The sequence below is a fragment of the Girardinichthys multiradiatus genome, chromosome 23 (genome assembly GCF_021462225.1).
Source record: "Girardinichthys multiradiatus isolate DD_20200921_A chromosome 23, DD_fGirMul_XY1, whole genome shotgun sequence".
Taxonomy (NCBI): Eukaryota; Metazoa; Chordata; class Actinopteri; order Cyprinodontiformes; family Goodeidae; genus Girardinichthys; species Girardinichthys multiradiatus.
In genome coordinates, this window is record NC_061815.1 from 34674424 (window position 1) to 34697406 (window position 22983).

General features: G+C 39.6%; 2 protein-coding genes and 1 non-coding gene across 4 annotated transcripts; all 3 read left to right on the top strand.

Annotated features, from left to right (window-relative positions):
- Positions 1-871: 871 nt before the first annotated feature.
- aurkb (aurora kinase B) lies at positions 872-5735 on the top strand. Its single transcript, XM_047354582.1, has 9 exons — positions 872-1015; positions 1446-1484; positions 1730-1802; positions 1879-1924; positions 2009-2197; positions 3275-3413; positions 3511-3659; positions 3772-3946; positions 5018-5735. The coding sequence occupies exons 1-9, from the start codon at positions 1010-1012 to the stop codon at positions 5189-5191; spliced, it is 990 nt and encodes a 329-aa protein (XP_047210538.1). The 5' UTR covers positions 872-1009; the 3' UTR covers positions 5192-5735.
- A 179-nt stretch (positions 5736-5914) lies between these two features.
- On the top strand, positions 5915-5996 carry trnal-aag. Its single transcript has one exon. It is a non-coding gene; the product is annotated as a tRNA-Leu (tRNA).
- A 986-nt stretch (positions 5997-6982) lies between these two features.
- On the top strand, positions 6983-22983 carry bod1l1 (biorientation of chromosomes in cell division 1-like 1). Of its 2 annotated transcripts, none has more exons than XM_047353835.1 (30): positions 6983-7211; positions 7665-7789; positions 9122-9312; positions 9486-9980; positions 11129-11278; positions 11393-11559; positions 11710-11806; positions 12231-12345; positions 12439-12499; positions 12596-15503; positions 15825-15910; positions 16019-16127; positions 16225-16341; positions 16422-16465; positions 16569-16614; positions 16765-16829; positions 16939-17002; positions 17174-17232; positions 17328-17382; positions 17704-17741; positions 17822-17990; positions 18393-18472; positions 18652-18769; positions 19154-19206; positions 19286-19358; positions 19514-19581; positions 19707-19797; positions 20194-20329; positions 20590-20661; positions 21642-22983. In XM_047353835.1, exons 1-30 carry the CDS (start codon positions 7095-7097, stop codon positions 21760-21762), a joined length of 6090 nt encoding a protein of 2029 aa, XP_047209791.1. In that variant the 5' UTR covers positions 6983-7094; the 3' UTR covers positions 21763-22983. The 2 variants fall into 2 exon arrangements, with proteins under 2 accessions (XP_047209791.1, XP_047209792.1); XM_047353836.1 differs by having other exon boundaries at positions 15849-15910.

Below are 22983 nucleotides of genomic sequence, written 5' to 3' on the forward strand. Positions count from 1 at the left end.
GTTCAGCCACACTGAAGGATTTTTGGGCCTTTACAGCAAGTGTAAGGTCACGCCACAGATTTTAATTGGATTTAAGTCAAGTTTTTGTACTTTGTAGTTATTTTAATTCTTTTTTTTTGTTTGTTTTTTTTTTTACTTCATGGATGATTTGGAGTAATTTTGGTTTGCGTATTAATCCCGAGAAGGTTAACCACTGCTCAGTGTTTTTTCATTATGGTTAATGGGAGTCACAAAGCCTTAGAAATTACTTTAAAACCTTTCCAGACTGGAAAAATATCAGTGACCTTGTTTCTCATCTGTTCTTGATTTTCTTGCTTTGCTTCTCTATTTTAGCCTACTTGATATTTTTTAGGCAAGTTCTGCTTAAGTGATCTCTTAAATCAACAGGTCAATCCTATGCATGGCCAATGAAACTAAAAAATGGTTAATCACAGTTAATTCATGACTTAGCAAAGAGGGAATTTATATTTTCACATAAGGCCAGGTTATTTTGGATACCATCCCACCTTAATAAATGAAATCCTCATTTGAAAACTGCTGCTTGTATTTACTCACGTTATATTTGGTTGATAATAACATAAGTTTGACTATCTGAAACTTTATAATGTGAAAAAAATAAAGCATAAATCCACACATACTAATTAAATATTAAAACTTTACAACACGTGTTTAAATTAGTAGCCCATTAGGTAAAGAACTGAGGGGGAATTAAAACACGGATCCTTTTGATAAACTGAGTCAGAACTATCCAATCTCGGTTAGGCTTTTGAGAAAACACCCAAACACAAACAGAGAGAAGCATGAAGTAGGACGACTCAAATAATATAGCGGGCCAATCGCACACTTCCGCCCGCTGCTGTTCCAGCCAATGGGATGGCTTTGTCTCTACCAGACCGCCCAATCCCATTCGTGGAAACCGTCATTTTGAAAACGTTGGCGGCCTGAAAGTTTTAAAGAAAAAGACTGGCCTCTCCACGCTGTGAAGCTGAACGCTGCATTTCTATCTAAAATGCAGGTAATCGTTATTTTTTTATTTCGGCAATTAAATATGAATAGATGACTTTTAAGGTTTTAACCGCGTCTCAGAATATGTTGCTAACGTTGACGCAGTCTTTAGCTAACGTTAGCAAGACGTAAAAGGATACACGTGATATGATCTATTTTCGGCTAAAATACATATAAATGGGCCAGCATAAAGTAAAGTAGTGATTAAAGTCAACCTTAAGGTCTGAAGTAATAACTTTAACGTCAACGTTCTTTTAAGTCTCCAACTTGAACGCTGCTGACTGTCTAAAAGGCTATTTTTCATTTGACTGATTTCAAGCGTAGTCTAGTGCTAACATGTCAGCTATATATTATTTTTATCAATAGTCAAATATGCATTTAAGTGAAATTTCGTCTGAATCTTAGGTCAGTAGAATCTGATCTTTTGTTTTCGTTTACAGAATAAGGAAAATTATGAGCCTAGGTGTCCCCAAAGACAGGTGAGTGGTAAACCTCCATAAAAAAAAACCAAAAAACGAAGCTCAGCTTTTACTGTGGTAAAGCTCTGAAAATGCTCTCCATGTACTTTGATCATCTGATTCAGTATTGACGGAAGTAGACCCAACCATTGTTTGAAGATATGATTATACCCAAAATTATGTTCATTGTGTGATTTGAGTGATGCAGACAGTTGATAATTACTGTGAATATGGCCTGTGTTTTATCTGTCTGCTCTGAATATCAGTTTGCAACCCCGAGTATGGTGACCGGACCACAGCGTGTTCTCGTGAAGCCTGCAATGAAACATTCAATGACAGGTAAAATCAGATTTTTTTATAAACTAATGTCTGCCCATGATTTTCCTATTATGATTCTTTTTTGTATTGTGTTTAGGTCCTGGGAGAGAATGTGTAAGCTCATCTTTTACTTCTCCGCCAAAGTAAGTGCATTTGATGCCGCTTATCCATTTATCCCTTGTTTGTTTGCTTTATGATGTTAAACATATTTTGCTGTTTTATATCAGGAAAATAACCATTGATGACTTCGACATTGGCCGGCCACTTGGAAAGGGCAAGTTTGGCAATGTCTACCTTGCAAAGGTGAAGAAGCAGCAAGCCATTGTGGCGCTGAAGGTGTTGTTTAAGTCCCAGATGGAGAAGGAAGGTGTGGAGCATCAACTAAGGAGGGAAATTGAAATTCAAGCACATCTCAAGTTAGTAGTTCAGGTTTTTGTCATTATTTCCATTAGAGTATTTTGTGTAATATTTGAACTGTGTGATTATGTGCTCCTAATAATCAATGGAGAGAAATTTACCGATGAAAGAATTTAGACTGGATTTAGAAATGTATAAATATGATACGACTTGAGCAAAATTTAAATTGTCACACAGCATCAAGATGTTTGAACGTAGCTTATTTACATGCTCGTCATTATTTTGATTTGCTTATTATTATGTTTACTCACCATGCTGGTCGTTTTCATACTGCATCTATTTCATATTAATATTAAAATTCAGCATTTTCTTTGAATTCAAGAAATTCAAAGATTTTTATTAGAATGACGTCTGTGAAGCACGATGTTGACAGGATCATGCTGTGGGGATGCTTTTTTTGATGAATGAATGTACATCAGGTCTACCCTGTAAGAGAACCTCTACTGCAAAAGACTTGAAACTGGGGCTGAGGTTCACCTTCAAACAGGACATAATGACCCTGAACATACAGCCAGGCTAAAATTAATTGTTTTAATGGCCCAGTCTAGACCTAAATCTACTCAATAATTTGTGATATGACTTGAAAACTGATATTGCGATGCTCTCTATCTAATTGCAAATAAGAATACGTGTCTCTATAGGTGTAAAGCTGGTGGAGATGTACCTAAAAGGAATACCAGCTGCAATTGCAGTGAAAGGTTTTACAGGGTAAAGTAGACTCAGGGTGGCTTGCCACACTTTTCAGGGTATTTGTACAAGACTTTGAAAGCCATGTGTCATTTTTCCTTTACTTCTCAATTATGCACTACTTTGTGTTGGTCAGTCACATAAAATCTTACAAACAAACATTAAAGTGTGCAGTTGTAACTTAAAATGTGGAAGAAGTACAAGGGGGATGAGTAAGTTTACAAAGTACTGTGGAACTGTCAAACTTAAGTTGGTGAAATGGTGATGAGATATTCTTAAGTTTTATTGGATTCTTTTACTCTAAAGGGTTTGTTTTTATTTGACCCCTTTGACAGTTTTTCTGTCTGCATATTTAAATACATTTTATTTATTTTTTACCCCCCTCTTAGACACCCAAACATCCTGCGTTTCTACAATTATTTCCATGATCGCAAGAGGGTTTTCTTGGTGCTAGAATATGCCCCACGTGGAGAAATGTACAAAGAGCTACAGAAGTATGGACGGTTTGATGACCAGCGGACTGCAACAGTAAGAGCAGATTTAAATTCCTTATTTTTAAAAACAATTGCTTTTGTATTTTTTTTCAGTGTTGTAATCAAATTCTCATTTGTTTTTGAACTTCTAGTACATGGAGGAGATATCTGATGCTCTGATGTATTGCCATCAGAAGAAAGTGATTCACCGTGACATCAAGCCAGAGAATCTACTTCTTGGCTTTCGTGGAGAGCTTAAAATAGCTGACTTTGGGTGGTCTGTCCATGCACCATCTCTAAGGTAAGAAACCAAGGTTTCTGAGGACCACTGTGTACGGCTATGCTGCCCCTTAAAGTAACTCATTTCTAGTTTCTGCTGCTCACCTCTTGTAAAATTTCCGTTCTCCCTCCAGACGTCGCACTATGTGTGGGACATTGGACTACCTTCCTCCTGAGATGATTGAGGGACACACGCACAGCGAGAAGGTGGACTTATGGTGCATCGGAGTCCTGTGCTACGAATGCTTAGTTGGCAACCCGCCTTTTGAAACAGCCAGTCATACAGAAACCTATAAGAGGATTATGAAGGTTCGTGTTTGTCTTTGCATGTCATATAGTGTTTTAGCTGAATTCAATAGTTCAAGCAGGTGAACATAACAGCACACAGTAGGCATGGCTTGATTCAAGATTTTTACAGTATGATAACCCTGAGTATTTAATTATCATAGTGTTTTGGTACTTAACGATTTAAAACAAACATTTAACATGATGTTGTTTCTTTAATTTACAACAGAACAATTATTCGAGCTGTCGCTGAAATAATATGGTATATTTAAATATTGGTTCTAAATACCTGCTTTATTTTTCACTGAATGACTTTTTTTTTTTTGTGAGACTGGAAGTATTTCCAGATAGCTGAACATGTTTCTTGTAAGCAAGGAAACTGTATAGTTGGTATCCTTTCAGCCATTTTACTGGCAGTGTGCAGCAACAGTTGGTAGAGGGGCAGCACTTTGTTACTCTACAGCCAGGGAAAGCATTGGGCATCTAAAAGGGCTTTAAACCGAATTAACAGTGTGATGTAAAGTGTACCTTTTTAAAAACCTGGTATACCTTGAAAAATAATGCTGAGGTTTTGAAAAGGTTGCAGTCCAGTGTAATATAAATTCATTTGGTGACTTGGTGGCTCTGGTTTTAAACCAAACTTGATGTCCTAACTTGGTTTTTTTGTAACTAGTTTGTGTTTTTCAGATTACTACTGTTTTTTTTTTTTTTTTTTTGTTTCCTTCTTAAATTGCTCTTTGTTTTTATTCTAGGACATCTTGAACTTTAGGTGTTTGCAACTGGTTTGAGTGCATCTGGTCACCTGTGTTGTCTTTCTTGTTGGGATTTTTATGTGCCTTGCATTTTGATATTTTCACTTATTTGTCAAACATACAAAAAAAAACCCAGTTTTTTTATGTAAGGAGTTGCAACTGTTTGGGCAGAGTTGCACAGTAGTCCCTGGTTAGACTCTTAAGACATGAAACAAACAAAACTTCAAAACCGTTTCCATCTGGAATCATATTGTAAAGAGTAAAACTTTGTTTGAATGTCAATGTCCACCTAGGTATTAATCACCAAACTGATACATTTTGTTTTGGTTTTATTTTTGTTCAGGTGGATCTGAGCTTCCCTAAAACGGTCTCTGACGGTGCTCGGGACCTGATCTCGAAGCTGCTCCGCCACAACCCCATCGATCGCCTGTCTCTTCAGAATGTTATTGACCACCCGTGGGTGCGGGCCAACTCTCACAGACTCCTTCCTCCCACCTGTCCCACCAAGCAGCCCTGAGCCCACCAGCCTGCGGACTGTCCTCTGAAGGACGTTTTAGCTGCGCTTCACAAAAGGCTCTGCGCTAGCGGGATCACTGCCATTATTCTGGCACGTTTTATAATGGTGATACATTACACAGAGAAGCAGCATCCTCTTTACCTGAAACCTTCAAATGTTTAAATGTAAAGAGTTATTTACTTTAAGGTTTATTTCTTTTGCTTCTAAATGAGAACACGGGATTATCAAAATAGATTAGATTGCACAAATTCTTGTATGCATTCATGATCACTTTTACTTTATACAGTGTGATATCTGTTTGTATGTCCATTTTCCCTGGCAGTTTGTTTTTATGTGTTTAGTGGAACGTTTTTTAAGATGTGATAGTGTTTTTGATTTGATTTACAACAGTGTTTTCACCAAAGTACTACTGTTGGACTTCCTCATGAAAGTATTTTCTCCAGCTGCTTAAGATAAGGTTTTTGTAGCTTGGGCTGAAAGGAATATTTTTGATTATTTCCCTTGCAAGCTTTTCTTGAAATTTCTAATAAATTCTATAAACAGATGTGCATCATGTAAAAACCTTTTTTTTGTTTTTTTTTTGTTACAAATCTAGACAAAGGCTAAAGAGTATTTGTCGGGGGTTTTGTTAGCTGTTATTAAACGAAAAATAGCTTCCAATAAGTGAAATACGTGAGAAGTCTGCACGTGATTTTTTTTCTCTGGGCCGGTTATGACGTATGTGGTAGCGTGGCCGAGCGGTCTAAGGCGCTGGATTAAGGCTCCAGTCTCTTCGGGGGCGTGGGTTTGAATCCCACCGCTGCCAAATACTTTTATTTTATGTACTTAACGAAGCGGTTACAAATGTGGTCCATACTTTTTTATTCAAATATTCATTTTCGTAAAACCAGATGTTGAGTGATTTGCTATTCGATGCAATGTTAAGTCAACTGTAAAACGTATTTGGGAGGCAAACATTACATTTTATTAAAACCGGGACCTGTCCTTACTGTTGCTTAAATAGTACCAGTTTACCATCTAAAGAGGCTGCTGGGTACTCTGAATACATTTCTAACAACGAATCGATTTATTGAAACATAATTGCATACAAACCGTGGCCAGGTGGTGTCGCCTCTTTGGGACGCTCGGGAAATAAAACACACACACAGACAAGGCAGGGCAAATTTATTTGTACAGCACCAATCATAAATAAAGGTAATTTAGAGTGCGTCACATAAACATTGATGAACCATAAGGAAATCCTAAAATGCTAATTTTAAATGTAATAAGAGATGATAAAACTGAACTGATAAACATTTTCAGTCGCCATTTGGCTGAAAATGAGAGGACGCTTTTTCTTTACATCTCAGGTTTTCAGAATCAGACCTAATCGGGATGCTTTAATGCATGTAATTACAGATACGTAAAAATGTTTTTGGCTAGGACATTAAAGGCAGTTTATCAACAAATGCACTGTATATTTTTACGTAAAAACATTGTTTTAATGCTTTCCAGTCCAGTTTTCAGTTACAACACAGCACTGAGGCTGCTTTGATATATGTCTTAACCCGTGTTTTTAGTGATGTATCTAAAACTTGCTGCTAATGGATCTCATGGTTGCTTCCAACACATTTGTACCAGACAATGCTACCACTGACAACATGTACTAAATATCAAAAATACAAGTCTTATCTTTTATCATTCTGAGAGAAGTTTGTTGTTAATCTGACTAGTGGCCTCTTATTTTGGCGGGTCAAACCACTGCGTCTAAGTTCTTCCGGCTCATCCTCGAAGCGCTTTTCATTTGGTGGACGTCACATCCCAAAACAGATAGCTTGTGCTTCTTAAAGCAGGACATCACCTCATGTTTAGCCAGTTTCCTTCCTCTTTTAACTGCTAAATTAAAGCCAAGTTCCCCTGAAACATGGCGGGTTTACCTCCGGGGGACCCGCAGCTGGTCTCTATGATCGTCAGTCATTTGAAAACACAGGGGCTCTTCGACCAGTTCAGGAGGGACTGTCTGGCAGACGTTGATACAAAGGTAACGGTCGAAATCATAGCTTCTGCGACTAAATCATTGTTATTTGTGCTCATGTAAAGTCAATATTTTAAATAGCGCTTCTGTTGTGTTTTATTTGTGTTTTTGAGCCCTGGTTTGTTTAGTAACGTTGCTTTGCTGGTTTGTCAATGTCAGCTCTTTCTTTTTTTTTTTTTTTTTTTAGCAGATTGGATTCAAAAGGCCACTAATAATCATATTATTAATAATGTATAGTTTAATTTGACTCAGTTTGTTGTAAATGAAAAATACAGCAAATAAAATCTTTACAGAACCCACAATTTTCTTTACTTGTGAAAATAATCACCAAGCAACCATTTTACGCCATCAATATGCCAGTTTCTACATAGCAATCAAAGTTGGATATGATATTTTGTGTAAAGGCTGTGTAGATGAATGTAATAGTGTTGTAAAGTACACATGATGAATGTTTTGCAGCCAGCTTACCTGAACCTGAAGCAAAGAGTGGACAACTTTGTCTCCAATCACCTCTCTAATCACACATGGAGCCCTCATCTGAACAAAAACCAGCTGAGAAACAACATCCGACAGCTTGTCCTGCAGTAAGAGGAAAAACTGTGTTTTTATCACAATAACCAGTGTGTACCAGCAAAGCTGGATATTTACATACACCATGTTATTTTCCTCACTGTTTGACATTAAATCAGACTGAACTCTTCCTCTTTTAAGTAATTTAGGATTACTAAAACTTACTTTTTGCTCAGTGTCAGAATGAGAGAGGATTTTTCAAGAAGCTTTTGTTACTTCTTCAAAGTCAGAAATGTACATGCACTAAGATGACTCTTTATGTGATTTGGGAAAAGTAAACATGATGCCATGGCTTTGTAAGCTTCTGTCACACACTGCTTCCTGTGACACTGTGGGAATGTCTAATTAAATCAGCCAAGAGATCAGGAAAGGAACTGTAGACCTCCACAAGTCTGGTTCTCCCTCAGGTACAATTTCCAGATACCTCAAAGTGCCACGTTTATTTGACAGTATAAACAGCATGAGAACCTTTTATTTAAATTTAAAAGGGAAATTAAATGTTGCTGGATGCTGATGGCTGTGGGAAGGAAGGACCTCCTGTAGCGGTCCGTCTTACAGCAGATCTGATGAAGCCTCTGATTGAAGACACTGTTGTAGTGTGACAGTCTGAGGAAGAGGATGCTCAGGGTTGTTCCTAATGTTCTTCATTTTATGAAGAATCCTTCTTTGCCCAATCATCTGCAGAGGTTCTAGAGGAGTCTCCAGAACAGAGCCAACCTTCTTTATCAGCTTGTTGAGCTTTTTTAAGTCCCTGGTTCTGATGCTGCTTCCCCAGCAGATGATGGCAGAATAGATCACACTCTCCACAGATGGGTACAGTGTCCCAGGAATAAATGTGTTTTAGTGCAAAACGTGCTTATCAACCCCAGAACAAAAGCAAAAGACCTTGTGAAGATCCTGAAGATCCAGTCTGAAGCTGGTAAGAGTGTCAGTATCCACCGTAAAGAAAGTCAAAGTAGATAGCAGAACGAAGAAAGAACATTATGTGAAAGTATCGAAGCATCTCAAGAGAAATTGGTTGCAAATGGGTCTTCCAAACGTAGAGTGACCCTCAGTATGCCGATAAATTAGTCACAAAGCGGCTTAAGGACGAGAAAGTCAGTTTTTTTTGTGGCCGTCACAAAACTCCGATCTCAGTTCCTCTCTCAACCATCTCTCACTCATAGTTCTAGCAATTAGGACATTTTTAATAATTTAGGTAATCCTAACTGATCTAAAATAGGAACGTTTTGTCAGATTTAATCTCAGAAAGTAACAAATAATTGTTTTTTTTATACATTCTTTGTAAATATCTGGTTTTATCTGCCTGTGTTTGTAGTTTTCTCACACTTTGTTTTCCCTTTCAGATCTGGCATGCTGGAGCAGGGGGTGGACAGGATTGTGGCCCAGGTAGTGGACCCCAAAGTCAACCACATCTTCAGGCCGCAGGTGGAGAGGGTGGTCCGTGAATTTCTGTCACCGGGCAGCTGCTCTGAGGAGCCGACAGCTCCTCTGATACCAGCAGAGATCAAGACAGACGGCAGCGTTCCTGAACAAGGTGCACAACCTTTCACATATTTTCTTATCTGCATTTATGCTTATCTTATCTTTCTGTGACTGCAGAACAATGATAATTATTTCCCGCCTTTATAAGGTGGTCAAGATTTAGCTGTAGAAGGTAATACAGTAGCTTTACGTCACAATTCACAAATCATATTGATATGTTCGCAGCTTCGTCATCAGCTCCAACTCCGAATACAGGCAGAAGTGTCATGTCCATCCTGGATACCATAACGTGTCTTAATCAGGAGGCAAGTGTCAGGACCAGCTTAGCAACCGAAAAGGGCGGTAAAACCCAAGTTCTGGAAGAGCCTATGGAGCTGGTGGATGAGAACGAGCAAGACATGGAGGTTGTTGAGGAAAGTGACAGTAACCATGAAGGGAAGCCACTGGAAGAGGCAGTGGAGGCAAAAGTGGCAGCAGAAGTCCAAGCAGCAGAAGTGAAAACAGAAAACCTGGAGGAGCAGATGGAAGTGGAGAAAGAACAGTTAAAAGAGGAGGTTAAAATTGAGGAGGAGGAATCAGGAGCTCCAGGACAAACGGAGGAAAAGAAAGAACAACCTACAAGCAAACTGAGTGGAAAGGTCTCAGAAGAGAAATCGGATGATGAGGCAGTGAAATCTACAAGCCAGGCCAAACAGAAGGCCAGAGAGAGGATAAAAGAGGGTGAGCTGTTCTTTGCTTTTATAGTTTTAACCGTGCCAACTTTAAAGCACCTTATTATCAAGTTCTTACGATACCTGAATTTCAAGCTCAATACCGATACTATCAAGTTTGTGTTCTTCCTTTCAGCCTGTGGTGTGTGTAATACCTTAAAAGAATGAGAGAAAATTGCTTCTGACTTTTCAAAATTCTAAGAAACTCATTTTTTCCACCTGTTAGTTGAAATACAGCAAAAAGAAACTGTTGCACATATTAGGACTTTCAACGACATTATTCCAACTCGGCTTATTTGTCTTTTTTTCTTGTACATTACGGGACAATTTGTATGACAGTAGAATCTGAAATATCAAAGTCATGAAAATAAATGACATAACATTGTGGACAAACTGTTGTATAATTCACTGCATACAGTACATTTATGGTAATAGAGAAGTTTATTAAGTCTGTATGACTAAATATTCTTCATGTTTCTAACTCAAAGCTCTATTGTAAAGCATTTCTTTATGAATCTGACTTTTGTTTTATTGTGTCATGAATTTATATGCTTCTAATATTTGAAATTTGGTTATTTATTGGTTAGTTTTTAAAGGAAAAGATGTAGGAACCTGCTGGGTAATTTATCATCTGATTATCCAGTTATCTGCCTACCTTTTTGTTTCTTGTTCTAAATAATTAAATAGTACAGTCTCAGATAGACATAGTTGGATCTCCTTCGCAGTAATGTGCACGTGTTCGGTCCATTGTGGTAAAGAAAGACTTGAGCCAGAAACCGAAGCTCTTGATTTAGCCGGTCCATCTTCGTTCCCAGGCCTACCTTTGGTCATGAGACATGGATCCTGACGTAAAGAATCGGATCTCGGGTTCAAGCGGCTGAAATAAGGTTCCTTTGTAGGGTGAATGGGCTCATCCGTAGAGGTGGAGTGAGGTAGAGGTGAGAACTCAGTGGAGGGGCTATTTATCCGTTTCTGGCCTGGGAAAGCTTTGGGATCACCCAGAATGAGCATGTATCCCCTCCTGGACGAACGGACAGATGGCAGGACACATGAAAAAAAAGATTTGGTGCACATCTAGTCCATAAACCAATGTGTTTTTTAAAGTGGTAGATTTCAAGTTGTGCAACGATTTGAAATGCTTGTGTTTTTGGTTTGCAGAATACTCTTTGGAGGACTCTGACCTTGAAGGCCTGAGTGACATCACAGTGAGCTCTGTCCACACGAGCGACCTCTCCTCTTTCGAGGAGGAAAGTGACGAGGAGGAAGAGCCCTTTTATTCTTCTGAAGAGGGCGAGCTTCCAACAGATGGTCTCTGCCTCCAGTTTTTGATTGTTGCCGTGTGTTTTTGCTGCTTAAAACTGCTTGGAATTAAAATAAATTGCTTTTTTTTTTTTTCTTGTGTGCACATTGATCTATCTGAAGATCAAGGTGTGAATGCCGAGAGGAAACATACTGGCGAGGAGACAGAAGGTGAAGACAAAGAGCGCAAACCGCGTCGCAAGGCATATGTCCACAAACCCTTCCTCTACTCCCGTTACTATAGCGACTCGGATGATGAGGTCACTGTGGAGGAGCGCCGCAGATCTGCCGTGAGTTCCTGCTTGATGTTCACAATCTTGATGTTCAAAACATTTTATTTTTTTCATGTTGACGGTAAAAAAAATTTAAAACTGCACAGAAGCACAAAAATGACTTTATTGCTGGATATACTAAATATATCCCCAACCCTGCTTTAACAGGCAAAAGACAAAGAAGAAAGGCTGCTAAAGAGACAGCAGAACAGAGAGCGGATGGAGGAGAAGCGTAAACAGAAAGCCGTGCAGGCTGAAGAGCAAGGTGTGTTTATTTGTGTCTTTGTCTTGAAATGCTGCGTTACGTGATTTATATAATTTCAACCAAAAATACAAAACCTGAATCTGTTATTTCCAATGATTGAGTTTTAAACCAGGTTTTCATCAGATTTTATGTTAACATCTTCCCCAGCTTCTTTTACCATACTTTGTATTCCTTCCTTGCATCTTCTAGTTACAGTGGCTTGTGAAAGTATTCATACCCCTCGAACCTTTCCACATATTGTTGCATTACAAGAACAAACATAAATATACTTTATAGGAATTTTATGTGAAAGACCAACACAAAGTGGTATAAAATTGTGAAGTGGAATGAAAATTATACATGATTTAATCTTGGAAGCCATGTGTCATGTTTCCCTGCAGTGTGAATCTGCTGCATCATTTAGCTTGTCTATTTTCTTAAACAGACTGCAAAAAAGACACTGCTGGGCTGGAGGGCCCCAAAGCCAAAGAAGCCCGCAAAGAAAGGAAAGTTCTGGAGAAGAAAATGGCGCTGAACAGGAAGCGGAAGCTAGACTCAAGGTGTGTAGTCAGACGCTCCATTCAGATTTAACTTCTTCAACTTCAGTAGCTTTAGATATTTTTTGATTTGTAATCTTTGTAATTTTTTTTCAGAAAAGAGGGAGATGTTTTGAGTAAGAAGAAAGGAGATGGAGGAGAGATATCCAGGAAAGTGGTATGAAAAAGCCAACAGCAAGAAAATCAAACACATTTTTCATTGGGTTGGTGAGCTTTCACAAACCTTTACTTTGTTCTGTTGTTTTTAAATCAGGAAGTGAAACCCTCAACCTCAAAGACCCCACAAGCTAAACTGGTGAGAAATCCGTCCGAATCTGCATCCTCTGATGACCGGCTTGGGCGGACCAGTGGCAACGTGTCTGAAGATTCCTCTGACACAAAGAAGCTGGCTGACAAAAGCCGGACGCACTCCTTCATTCTGGATCTGGAGCAAGGCTCCCAGGAGGCTCTTAAACAACGCTCGTTTGGGAAATTTGATCGTCTGCCCCGCAAAGAACGCAAGGAGAAGGAACGCAGCCAGTCTGATGAACGTTCCAAGCTCAAACTAAAGTACGAGAAGAAATCTGAGCATCCAGTGGAAGAACCTCTGCAGAAAGATGCCAATACTAAAGTTTCTTCTGAAGAAAAACTAGAGAAGAAGATTAAGATCAAAAGTGAGAAGAAAATGTCTGGGAGCGCTCGAGAAGCAAAGGTGGCGGAAGACAACACTGACGACGGAGGGTCTAAAGATGCCAAGAAGATAAAAGGGGGGTCTGTGGAGAAGGACAAAATAAAGGAAAAAGATAAGAGCAAAGAAAAGGAAAAAGCTAAATTGGACAAATCTTCAATTAAATGTGACATGAAGCAGCCACTCCGCCCAGATTCTGCAGGATCCTCTGAGGATCGGTCTGACAAGGAGCCTGGCTCTGACAGCATCAAGAAGAGGGAGAAACACTCCAAGGAAGTGTTGAAAAGGTCAAAGAGTCACTCTGAGGACAGACCAGGAGATAAACCCAAATCTAAAACAGATAGTGAGAAAGAACGGAGCAAAGCAGACAGCCAGAAGACACACAAATCAAATGCTGAAACTGACAAAAATTCCAAAACAATTTGGCTTGCGGAAAAAGAAAAGAGTGCAGAAAAATCAAAGACAAAATCCAAAGAGGAGGGAAAGGCTTCATTCTCGGTGAAGACAGAAAAGAAACCTCAAAGTCCTGATGTTAGAAGTGCAGGAGGAGCTGGTATCTGTAAGCCTGAAGCAGTGAAAGGGAAGAAAAAAGATGGCACCAAAGAACAGAAGAAAGTGTCTGAAGATGCTTCACATGAGACATCAGAGCTTAAAAGTTCAAAGAAAAAGCTAGAGAAGAAGGATAAAGTTCCAGAAAAGAAGGGTGAGAGTCAAGAAGATAAAGACGACAGACCGGAAACCTCGGATAAACCCTCCAAGTCTTCAGTATCTGCATTAACTGCTGAGACAGAAGAGTCTCCAAAGAAACAACCTCCTCTCCAAGAAGCGAGCACAGAGTCTGATCCCATCACCACCACCGTCACCACGTCCTTCTCAGATGACACTTGCGACGCTTTAAGCGACATCACCCCCGAGCCATCCGAGGGCGAGACGGAGTCACGGATCTGCGAAATAGCAGGAGTACCTGCCGAGGCCGACGCTCTGCTGACGCTCATGGATGTCTGTACGTCGGCAGAGGCCAGACTTCCATCTGGGAACGTCAAAGATAAGGTGACCCCCGAGATGGACCTTCAGGACGCTGACATGAAGATGAAGGAGGCAGCTCTGACCCTGCTCTCCATGGATCCCGATAGTACCGTTTCCTCCAGCTTAAGCGTCCAAGACATGAGGGAGGAATCACTGCACTGTTCACCTGATCCACAATGGATTGAAACTACTGCACCTGAGGAGAAACGCCTCTCTCCAACAGAGATGGCACCTCAAACAGAGCTTATCGTCACTCAAGCCTCACTGGCTTCCCCTCAGCTAGCAGCTGCCACTGAAGAGGATGCATGCTTCTCTCCAGGGGAGGCGTCCCTTCAGATTGAACCAAGTGTCCCTGAAACTGCAGTGGCTACATCTCAACAAACTGCAGCAGGTGAGGCGGAGAAGGAGCTCTCTCCACTGGAGGTAGCACCTCAGATTGACCTTCCTGCGACTGAAACCTCACTGACTTCATCTGAGCAAACAGCCAAAGCCCAGCAGGAGAAGCAGTTCCATCTAGTGAATGCATCACCTGTAAATGAGCTCACTGCCACTGAATCCATACCAGCTGCATTTCAACAAGCTGCTGCAGCTGAAGAGGAGAAGCAGCTCTCTCCGGGTCAAACAGCACCAGAAACTGAGCTCACTGCAACTGAAGCCTCACCTGCTGCGTCTTTACAAACTGCTGCAGCTGAAGAGGAGAAGAAGCTCTCTCCGGGTCAAACAGCACCAGAAACTGAGCTCACTGCAACTGAAGCCTCACCTGCTGCGTCTTTACAAACTGCTGCAGCTGAAGAGGAGAAGCAGCTCTCTCCGGGTCAAACAGCACCAGAAACTGAGCTCACTGCAACTGAAGCCTCACCTGCTGCGTCTTTACAAACTGCTGCAGCTGAAGAGGAGAAGAAGCTCTCTCCGGGTCAAACAGCACCAGAAACTGAGCTCACTGCAACTGAAGCCTCACCTGCTGCGTCTTTACAAACTGCTGCAGCAGACGAGGAGAAGAAGCTCTCTCCGGGTCAAACAGCACCAGAAACTGAGCTCACTGCATCTGAAGCCTCACCTGCTGCGTCTTTACAAGCTGCTGCAGCTGAAGAGGAGAAGAAGCTCTCTCCGGGTCAAACAGCACCAGAAACTGAGCTCACTGCATCTGAAGCCTCACCTGCTGCGTCTTTACAAGCTGCTGCAGCTGAAGAGGAGAAGAAGCTCTCTCCAGTGGACCCTGCGGCTCTAACAGAACTTACTGCAACTGAAAGTTTACCAGCTGCATCTCAACGAGCCACCACTGCAGCTGAGGACAAAAAGCAGCTCTCTCCAGTCCAAACGGCACCAGACGCTCAGCATCCTCCAACTGAGACAACATTGGCTGCCTCTCAACAAGCTGCTTCATCTAATGAAAAGAAGTGGCGCAATGAAGTTCAAGCAGCATCTCAGGCAGAAACCTCATCATCTGCATCTGAACTTACTGCTGCAGGTTTGTGGAAAGTAACCAGTTATTGGATCTCTAAGCACCTTTTTATTGCATAAGGTGGCCAATTTACAGTACATGGGGACAAGAAATAAAATTATTTACAATACTGCTGCAAAGTCTGTTATTCTCATGATCATCATAACAAAATATAATATTTTTATAATAATATATATAATGTCATTCTAAATAAATAAAAAAACAGAATTAGTATATATTGGAAAATGATAACAGTCTTAGTGGCCACAGTAATCATAGTAGTGGTGTAAATATGGATTATATATTATTATTGCTTCTAAACATATTTATTGTGATGCACTTTTAAAGTCCATCTGTGTCTGGATCACCCAGAACACTGCGAATCCAAGATGGACACAAGCGGGATGGACATGTCAGAGATGGCTCCTCCGCAGGTAATTAAAGAAGGTTAAAACATGTACATCACCCAAGAATCATTAGTAATGCTGATGTCCAGTTATTGACAGGAAGTTGTCAGAAACCAAGCATTTGTTTTTCTGCAGGAAGATGAGGCCAGTTCAGACCAATGTCCAGCTCCTTTGAAGGAGGAAGAAACTTCATCAGAGACGCAACCAGAAACAATAATGGCAGCACCAGCAGAGAAAGACAGCGGTATATTCTTAAACATGTTTTCTCTTGCATTTCTTTTTTTGCAACCTGTTGTTTAGGTGGACTGTAACATGCTGTCCATTTAATTATTCTCCGTCAGAGTTGTTAGCTGCCGTTGTGCCAGAAACAGAGAAGCTCACCGGCAGCACAGGAGAGGGTACAGCTGGAGATGTTTCTGACACCACTGGACACATTTCAGAATTTCCCAGGAACTCTGGTGAGCGCTGATAGACTGACGCCGGCATGCGTGTACCAGGCTTTCCTTCTGGTATTTTAACCTTGTGTTTTGTCCTGAAGAACAAGCAGAGCAAACCGCTGCAGTCACAGAGACCGGCCCGGAGGTGAGTGAAGAATAACCTCACAGCAAAATTAATAAGAGCTGCTTTTTTTACTTCAGTCTGTTTCAAGTACCAACTCTGACCCTGGTCTTCTTTTAAATATTAGGCAGTGAAGGGTGAAGGGGAAGAAAACCAGACAAAGGTTGATGAATGTAAGGTTTTTATTAAATATTCAGGGTTTTTTTTATTAAAAAAATTGTGTTTACCCACTATTTTTTTTAATCTTATCCTTCCAATGTATTATCAAATATGTTCTTAATTTGTACTTAAAACTTAACAAGGAATTGTTTCGTTTCATGTAGGTGAAACTGAGTGTAAGACAGCAGAGGAAAAAACTGTTACACCAGAGGAAAGTGATCTGGACAAAGTAAGTTATAGTTTTGGCTTTTGGTTAACTTAAAAGTTCTCTTAAACCCATCTTTTTCACCGGGCCTCATAATCCTCCTCTGTTGACTTTTGCTTTGAATTTGGTTTAGATGGAAGTCAACAAAACTGAGGCGGGGGAAACCGACTCAGAGATTAGATTATTCAAACAAATCAGTGAGTCTATTGTGTTTTTTTTTTTCTGTTCCTAGTCTATGATTGTATGCTGTTCCTTTGTGCTTAAGACTCAAGTTTTTCGTTTAAGTGTTTTAAGTTGATTTTCTTACCCACCCCACCATATATCCACCCTTTTGCCCCTAATCTGTCATTGTTGTCTGAATCTTTCAGGTACCGTCTCAAGCACAGAGAGTCAGGAAGATGAGAAGAGCTCCGACGTATCAGAAAAGGTGGGCTGTTTAAAATTCAGGTTTTTATTTTTATTTTTGGTAAACATATTACAGTTTGGTGATGCAGCCTCCATCTCTGACAATGTTGTTTACAGGAAGAGAAGACGGATAGAACAAGAGGACGTAAAAGAAAGCTTTCAATTAAAAATGGTACATTTAGTTTTATGTCTTGTTTATATTTTAGTCAAATTTAAGATTCTCTTGCTTTTTGATTTGGCAAATTTTGGAAACACCTTTAATTCTAATAAATTAGTAAATATGACTCGTGTAGATAAAAATATTAGCTAATGTTTTTTTAATGATCTAAAACATTTAGGCGTGACAAAATCCACGAACAGAAATAATATGTAAGGAGATACAAACATTTTGTCATCAATTTATGCATCAGAACAGAAAATCAAAATAAAATGATCAACAATCTGGGCGGAATTGTGCCTTAGTGAAGTTTTGCTGTTATTTTTCACACATCAGATACAAAGGATGAAAAGACTGAGCAGCTGTCTGTGGAGGTAAGTATAACATCAAATCTTAGCTTTGTAGCTGAAAAATGATGGGATTAAAGTATTTACATGCAGTCTAAAATCCTTAGGAAAGTGAGCGGGAGAAGGCCGTCGCGTTAAAAGCGCCTCGCAGAGGGCGATCCTCCAAAAACACGGAGCAGGTGGAAAGAGATCAGCAAAAACAACCAGAGGGATCGGAGAAGACTGCGGGCCGTAGAGGAAGACGTTCAGCAGTCGTAGCTGAAGAGGCAACAGACGGTGGGTCGTCCATGTTTGATGTTTAACATGACAAAAAAACATCATTTCAGTTAATAAGGAGATATTTGGGATTCTTCTGGCCTGAAACAAAAATATTATTTTTTTGTATAATTTTACACATTATTGCTTACATCATTCTGTAAGCATGGACATTTGCCTCATTAAGAAAGTGCAATATGCACAAGATAATGTGCTTATTGGATTTAGCTCATTGTGACATACTAGACCACATAGCTACATGTTTAAACAATCCAAATTTTCTTCTCTCTATTAGTGTTTTTAACTTTATGCTACAACTAGAAAACAGACATTGTTAGCAGGTTGACGTATGCCGCAGAGGACAGGGTCATGCTTGATTTTCTGTGTGGGTTCCTCTGATGTCTCTCTTAAATTTGACTTTAGATAATCAGAAGAAAAATGAGGCAAATGTTGAGGACAGCCCTGGTCAAATAGCAACACTGAAAGAAGCAGAAAAAGAAGAGGTTGGTCAAGATTATTATGTATTTATGTGCAGCACCAGCTTTATAACAAGTGTATTTCCTCAGCATGTGTGGCTGCATTTTTATTATAATGTATAAGAAATATGCAAGATTTTCAAGTGCAGCATTTCAAATACACTTAAATTTCTTTAAAGAAAACCTTTTGCTTTTTACCTTTTCAGAGCCCTGAACTTAAAGACGAAGCACAGAAAAGTAATCAAAGCAGAAGTGAAGTCAATCTGCCTCCTCCGTCTCCAGAGGAACATGAAGTTATTGGAAGGTCGGAGACCTGGGACACACGTGAGTTTGTTTAACAATCATAGCACAGCTAGTCTCAGTTTATTGTCAAACGTTTTTCACAAATACTCGGTTATAAAATATGGTTTTATTGTTTTGACCCCAATGAAAAGCATACGTAGGAACTGTTGTATGCAAGAAGCCAATCTATTAAGGAGATTAACTTAATTAGACTTTATAACTCTGAGACATTACAGGTAGCATCTCAGAACTGGAAGAATCAACAACTGATTTCTGCAGTTTTTAAGAAATATTTTGTACTTAAAGTTTATTTTGTTGTCAGCTATGAAACCTGTGTGTAAGAGAGGATTTTTGTCAATGAAAGTTTGGGTAAGAAATTGCTCTTTGTGATTGAATATCTTATAATAGGTTATGTTTAAATTCCAGGTCAGCCAGAAGTAAAGAGGAAGAGATCGGAGGAAACAGAGGAGTCTGGAGAGGTGAAAGGTGTTTGTTTTGTCTTTTTGGACCAAACTGCTACTGTAATGTGTCTAATTTTGCCCATTTTCAATTCTGCAGGAAGGTGAGGCTCAGCAGGGGGTGACAGAGAGTGAACAAGAACAAAGTGAGGAACAAGATGACAAAAATGGGGGTGAGAAGCACATCATTAAATAGAAATTAAATTATGTAACATCAAGATTATCACAGAGGTTTCTGCATTTTAATAAAATAATGCCTGCTGGATTACTTTGTCATGTTCTTATGAATCCTTATAAAACAACATGAAATGGCTTTTATTTTTGCCAGGATTTACCACGTCTCAGAGCCAATCAGAAGATGTGAAAGAGCAAAGCTGCAGTGAGAAGAAGCCAGACGTATGTTAGCAACAAGCTTCCTGTTTTATTTATCTGAAGATTTCAATATGTTAAAAAGGGGTTTCTCTGCCGGAACCCCTTTTAATGTTTTGACACCTCGCATTCGTTGTTTTACCTGGTTTTAGGCTGAGGAGCATCAAGACCAAGAGGCAGCTCCAAAGAGACCTGCTCGGAGGGGACGGCCACCAAAGGCGGCTGCTGCTGCAGGCGATTCAGGTAAAGCAAATGTAATCCACTTACTCTGAATGAAACCAAGAATAAAAACGGTGCAAATCTGGTCAATTAACACCAGAAAAAGACCAAAATTGTGTTTATTAGTTCTTTGTTTCATAAATATGAAATCATTTTCAGTTGGTAAGCCTGAATAACTGGGTTAAAGTTGAGCTTTTCAGGTTGTTAAATAATGTGTAAGACATTTTTTAATAACTTGTATGAAAGTGTTTTGCGGCTTACAATTTTATGTGAGGAGCTTTGTGAAGTATAGCCTGAAATTTAGAGCTTAGTTTCAGTGTGTTTGTGATTAAACAAATACTTTACAAAGCTCTGGGAGGTGCCTTGCAAAAGTGCTTCTTTACGTCATTATACTTCACTTTATTATTGTTATTTCTACAGTTAAGGAGAGTAAACCAGATGAGGGGGAAGGTGAGAAAAACGATGAAGAGGAGGAAAGCGACAATGAAGAAGAGGAGGAAAAGGAAAGTGCAACCAGAGCAACGACTCGGTCTGCGTCTCGTCTTGAGGCTGAAAGGTAGTTTCACGATTTCTTTAATATTTAACGACTAAAGACCGTCCTCAGCTATTGATCCATCAGATACATTTTTTTTTTAAGCTGCTGAAAAGACTTAAAGTAAAAAGGAAACCGTTGATCTGCGGTGATGCACAAAAATCTGATCAGTGAAGGTCTAAATATCTTCAGACTGAAGAACCCATTGACGCCGTTTCATCACATTTAATGAGAGCAGGGAAGATTTAGCACTAAAGCAATAATTTTGCTTTACTGCTCTTCAGAAACAAGCCAAGTAAACCCTCCACCCGGGCGAGTCGACAGAGCGGTAAAGAGGAGACCACAGCTGGCACGCGGTGAGTCCGTCTCATTGAGCTTCAGCAGCATGAACGAGCTTTCAGGAGAAGGCGACCAAAAGTGACTGCAACCAGAGGCTGTTTCTCTGTAAAAGAGAACATTTTATTCGAAAGCTTTCCGGGAATCTCACGTTATTAGTTCCCAGAATGAAAAGAATAAATCTGCCCCATTAATTGTAGGAAAACAGGTTAAATCGCTTTAGTACGACCCTAATTTTTGATTGCTTTCTAATTTTTTTTACCGAGTTTTTCATGTAAAAGACATATATTGGTGCCTATTTTCATAACCAAGTCAAAAATAGTTTCCTTTGAGTTTTTCCAGAGTTTTGTCTCTGGGAATTACAGTTAATCTTAACAATTATTTGATACATTCATCTTTAGATTATGAACGACTCCAGCTCAGCTTAGAAACATCGTTTGAATAATTCAATCATTCTAGTTTCTTTGCTAATATTTCTCTTGGTTTTTTTTTTATTTTTTTTTATTTATTTTATAGTTGTTTACATTAAAGCCACACATTCCACTAGAATTCAGTGGAACTAAAAGTAGTTATTTTCTCAGATCACGGTGCTCAACAAATGCGTGAAAGTTTTATTTTTCATACAGGATAAATCTGGTTGTGATTGGAAAATGTGCTTTTTTATGGTAAAAAACCTTTCAACCATGCAATTGTATGCCTCTTTTAAGATGTACATTTCTTATTATTTGATTTTTAGAGCAGATTTTTATCAGAAATGTTTTTTCACTCTTTTTTATTTTATTTATGTTTTTTATTCCAGAAACAACATAGACGTCCCATAATCTGAAGCAGCTGTTTTGGAAATTAGTCTCTAGGAAAACTAATTGTTGTTGTTTTAGTCCATGTGTTTGGTGGATAGTCTATAGTTTGTGTACATGTAGTAGTTACTGAGAGACTTCTTTACAAATAACTCTTGAATTAACAAATGGCCCTACACTCGGCCCTTGTTTCCCTCCTGCAGCGGGACGAGGGCCCAGGCTTCAGCCAAGGGGGGCCGTAAACGGGAGGCCAGCCCCCCTGCTGTGCGAACACGCGGAGGACAGAAATCAGAGGAGCCCCCTTCGAAGAGAGCCAAACGCTGAGACCTCTGACAGCGGTGGAACGCCGCTCCCCCTCAGTGTTATTTTTACTCCGCTTGTTCTGAGATTTTGCAGTCAGTTGGCATTTTGAAACAGTTTGTGTTTCATTGACGGTCTGTATCGAAAATGCTCTGGATATTATTATACACTCTGCTCTGATGGCTGAGTGTAAACCCGAGGATCTGTAAGGAATCCCTCAGAATACCTTCTGCTGCTCCGCGCCCATATGGTTCGGATCACACTCATCATTCCATGGTTTATTCAGTAATTCCCAGTGAACCGGAGCATTTCAGACCAATCAAAGGCCTAATGTGCAGCCGAGCTGAGCTTTGAGATAAAGAGGCAGAATCAGAATTAACTGTCAGTCAGCAGAGAGGCCACATCTCAGTCAGTCACAGACGTCTCTGTTACTCCTGCACGGTTGTTAAAGACATCTAATCTCTGGTGTGCATTTTATTCCCTAATATTCATTCTGTGAATGAAAGTAAACCGCTTTCCTTCACTTTTCTGTCTTTATATCCACTGAAATGCAGTGTTGGCTTTAAAGAGGAGAGCTACTGGAGTTTTGCTGTAAACACAGGGATTTTTATCACCAGCTGCTGCAACGAAAGTGCAGTTCTTCCTGGAAGTGGTCCAGAACGTTTTCATGCTAGAAGTCCCTACAAACACGTTTGTTTCATGAATGTAAAGTAGTCAATTATGGATCCGTTTCAGTTGTTATATTTCTGTTTCTTTTAAATTCATTTCTTGAATGCAAAGGAGTTGTTTTTTGTATCAGCATTCAGTCATGTATTTCCTTATACACCTGTGACACATGCATTGGTTGCCTGATTAGCATAAACACACCTCATAAATTTAAACAGGACTCACTGTATAGTTTACAAGGCCAAAAGTATTCTTATCCCCGTGAACTTTTTTATGTTTTGTCACAATTGCAAACTTCAATGTATTTTACTGGAATTTGATGTGAAAGACCAACATAAAGTAGTGCATAATTGTAATGTGGAAAGAAAAAAATAAACGTTTTTTTTTAAATCTTTTCTAAAAGATATCTGAGAGGTGTGGTGTACATTTATATAAAGCCCCACGGAGGTAACACTTTCTGGCTATATCTCTACCAGCTTTGAAGAAAGGCCAACTATTACTTAATATTTTCAGTGGCATTCCAATTTGAGCTTTAACTAGGCCATTCTAAAATAAATATGTTTCCCATTTAGCTCTGGC

What these genes read in the sequence shown, in the direction of transcription:
- aurkb (XM_047354582.1), top strand. An exon ending in CTAGGTGTCCCCAAAGACAG is followed by an intron (nt 1,485 to 1,729) that starts GTGAGTGGTAAA and finishes TCTGAATATCAG; the next exon opens with TTTGCAACCCCGAGTATGGT. An exon ending in AATGAAACATTCAATGACAG is followed by an intron (nt 1,803 to 1,878) that starts GTAAAATCAGAT and finishes TATTGTGTTTAG; the next exon opens with GTCCTGGGAGAGAATGTGTA.
- bod1l1 (XM_047353835.1), top strand. Translation starts at nt 7,095, where the DNA reads ATGGCGGGTTTACCTCCGGGGGACCCGCAGCTGGTCTCTATGATCGTC. An exon ending in GAGAGATATCCAGGAAAGTG is followed by an intron (nt 12,500 to 12,595) that starts GTATGAAAAAGC and finishes TTTTTAAATCAG; the next exon opens with GAAGTGAAACCCTCAACCTC. An exon ending in AGCTGAAGAGGCAACAGACG is followed by an intron (nt 17,991 to 18,392) that starts GTGGGTCGTCCA and finishes ATTTGACTTTAG; the next exon opens with ATAATCAGAAGAAAAATGAG.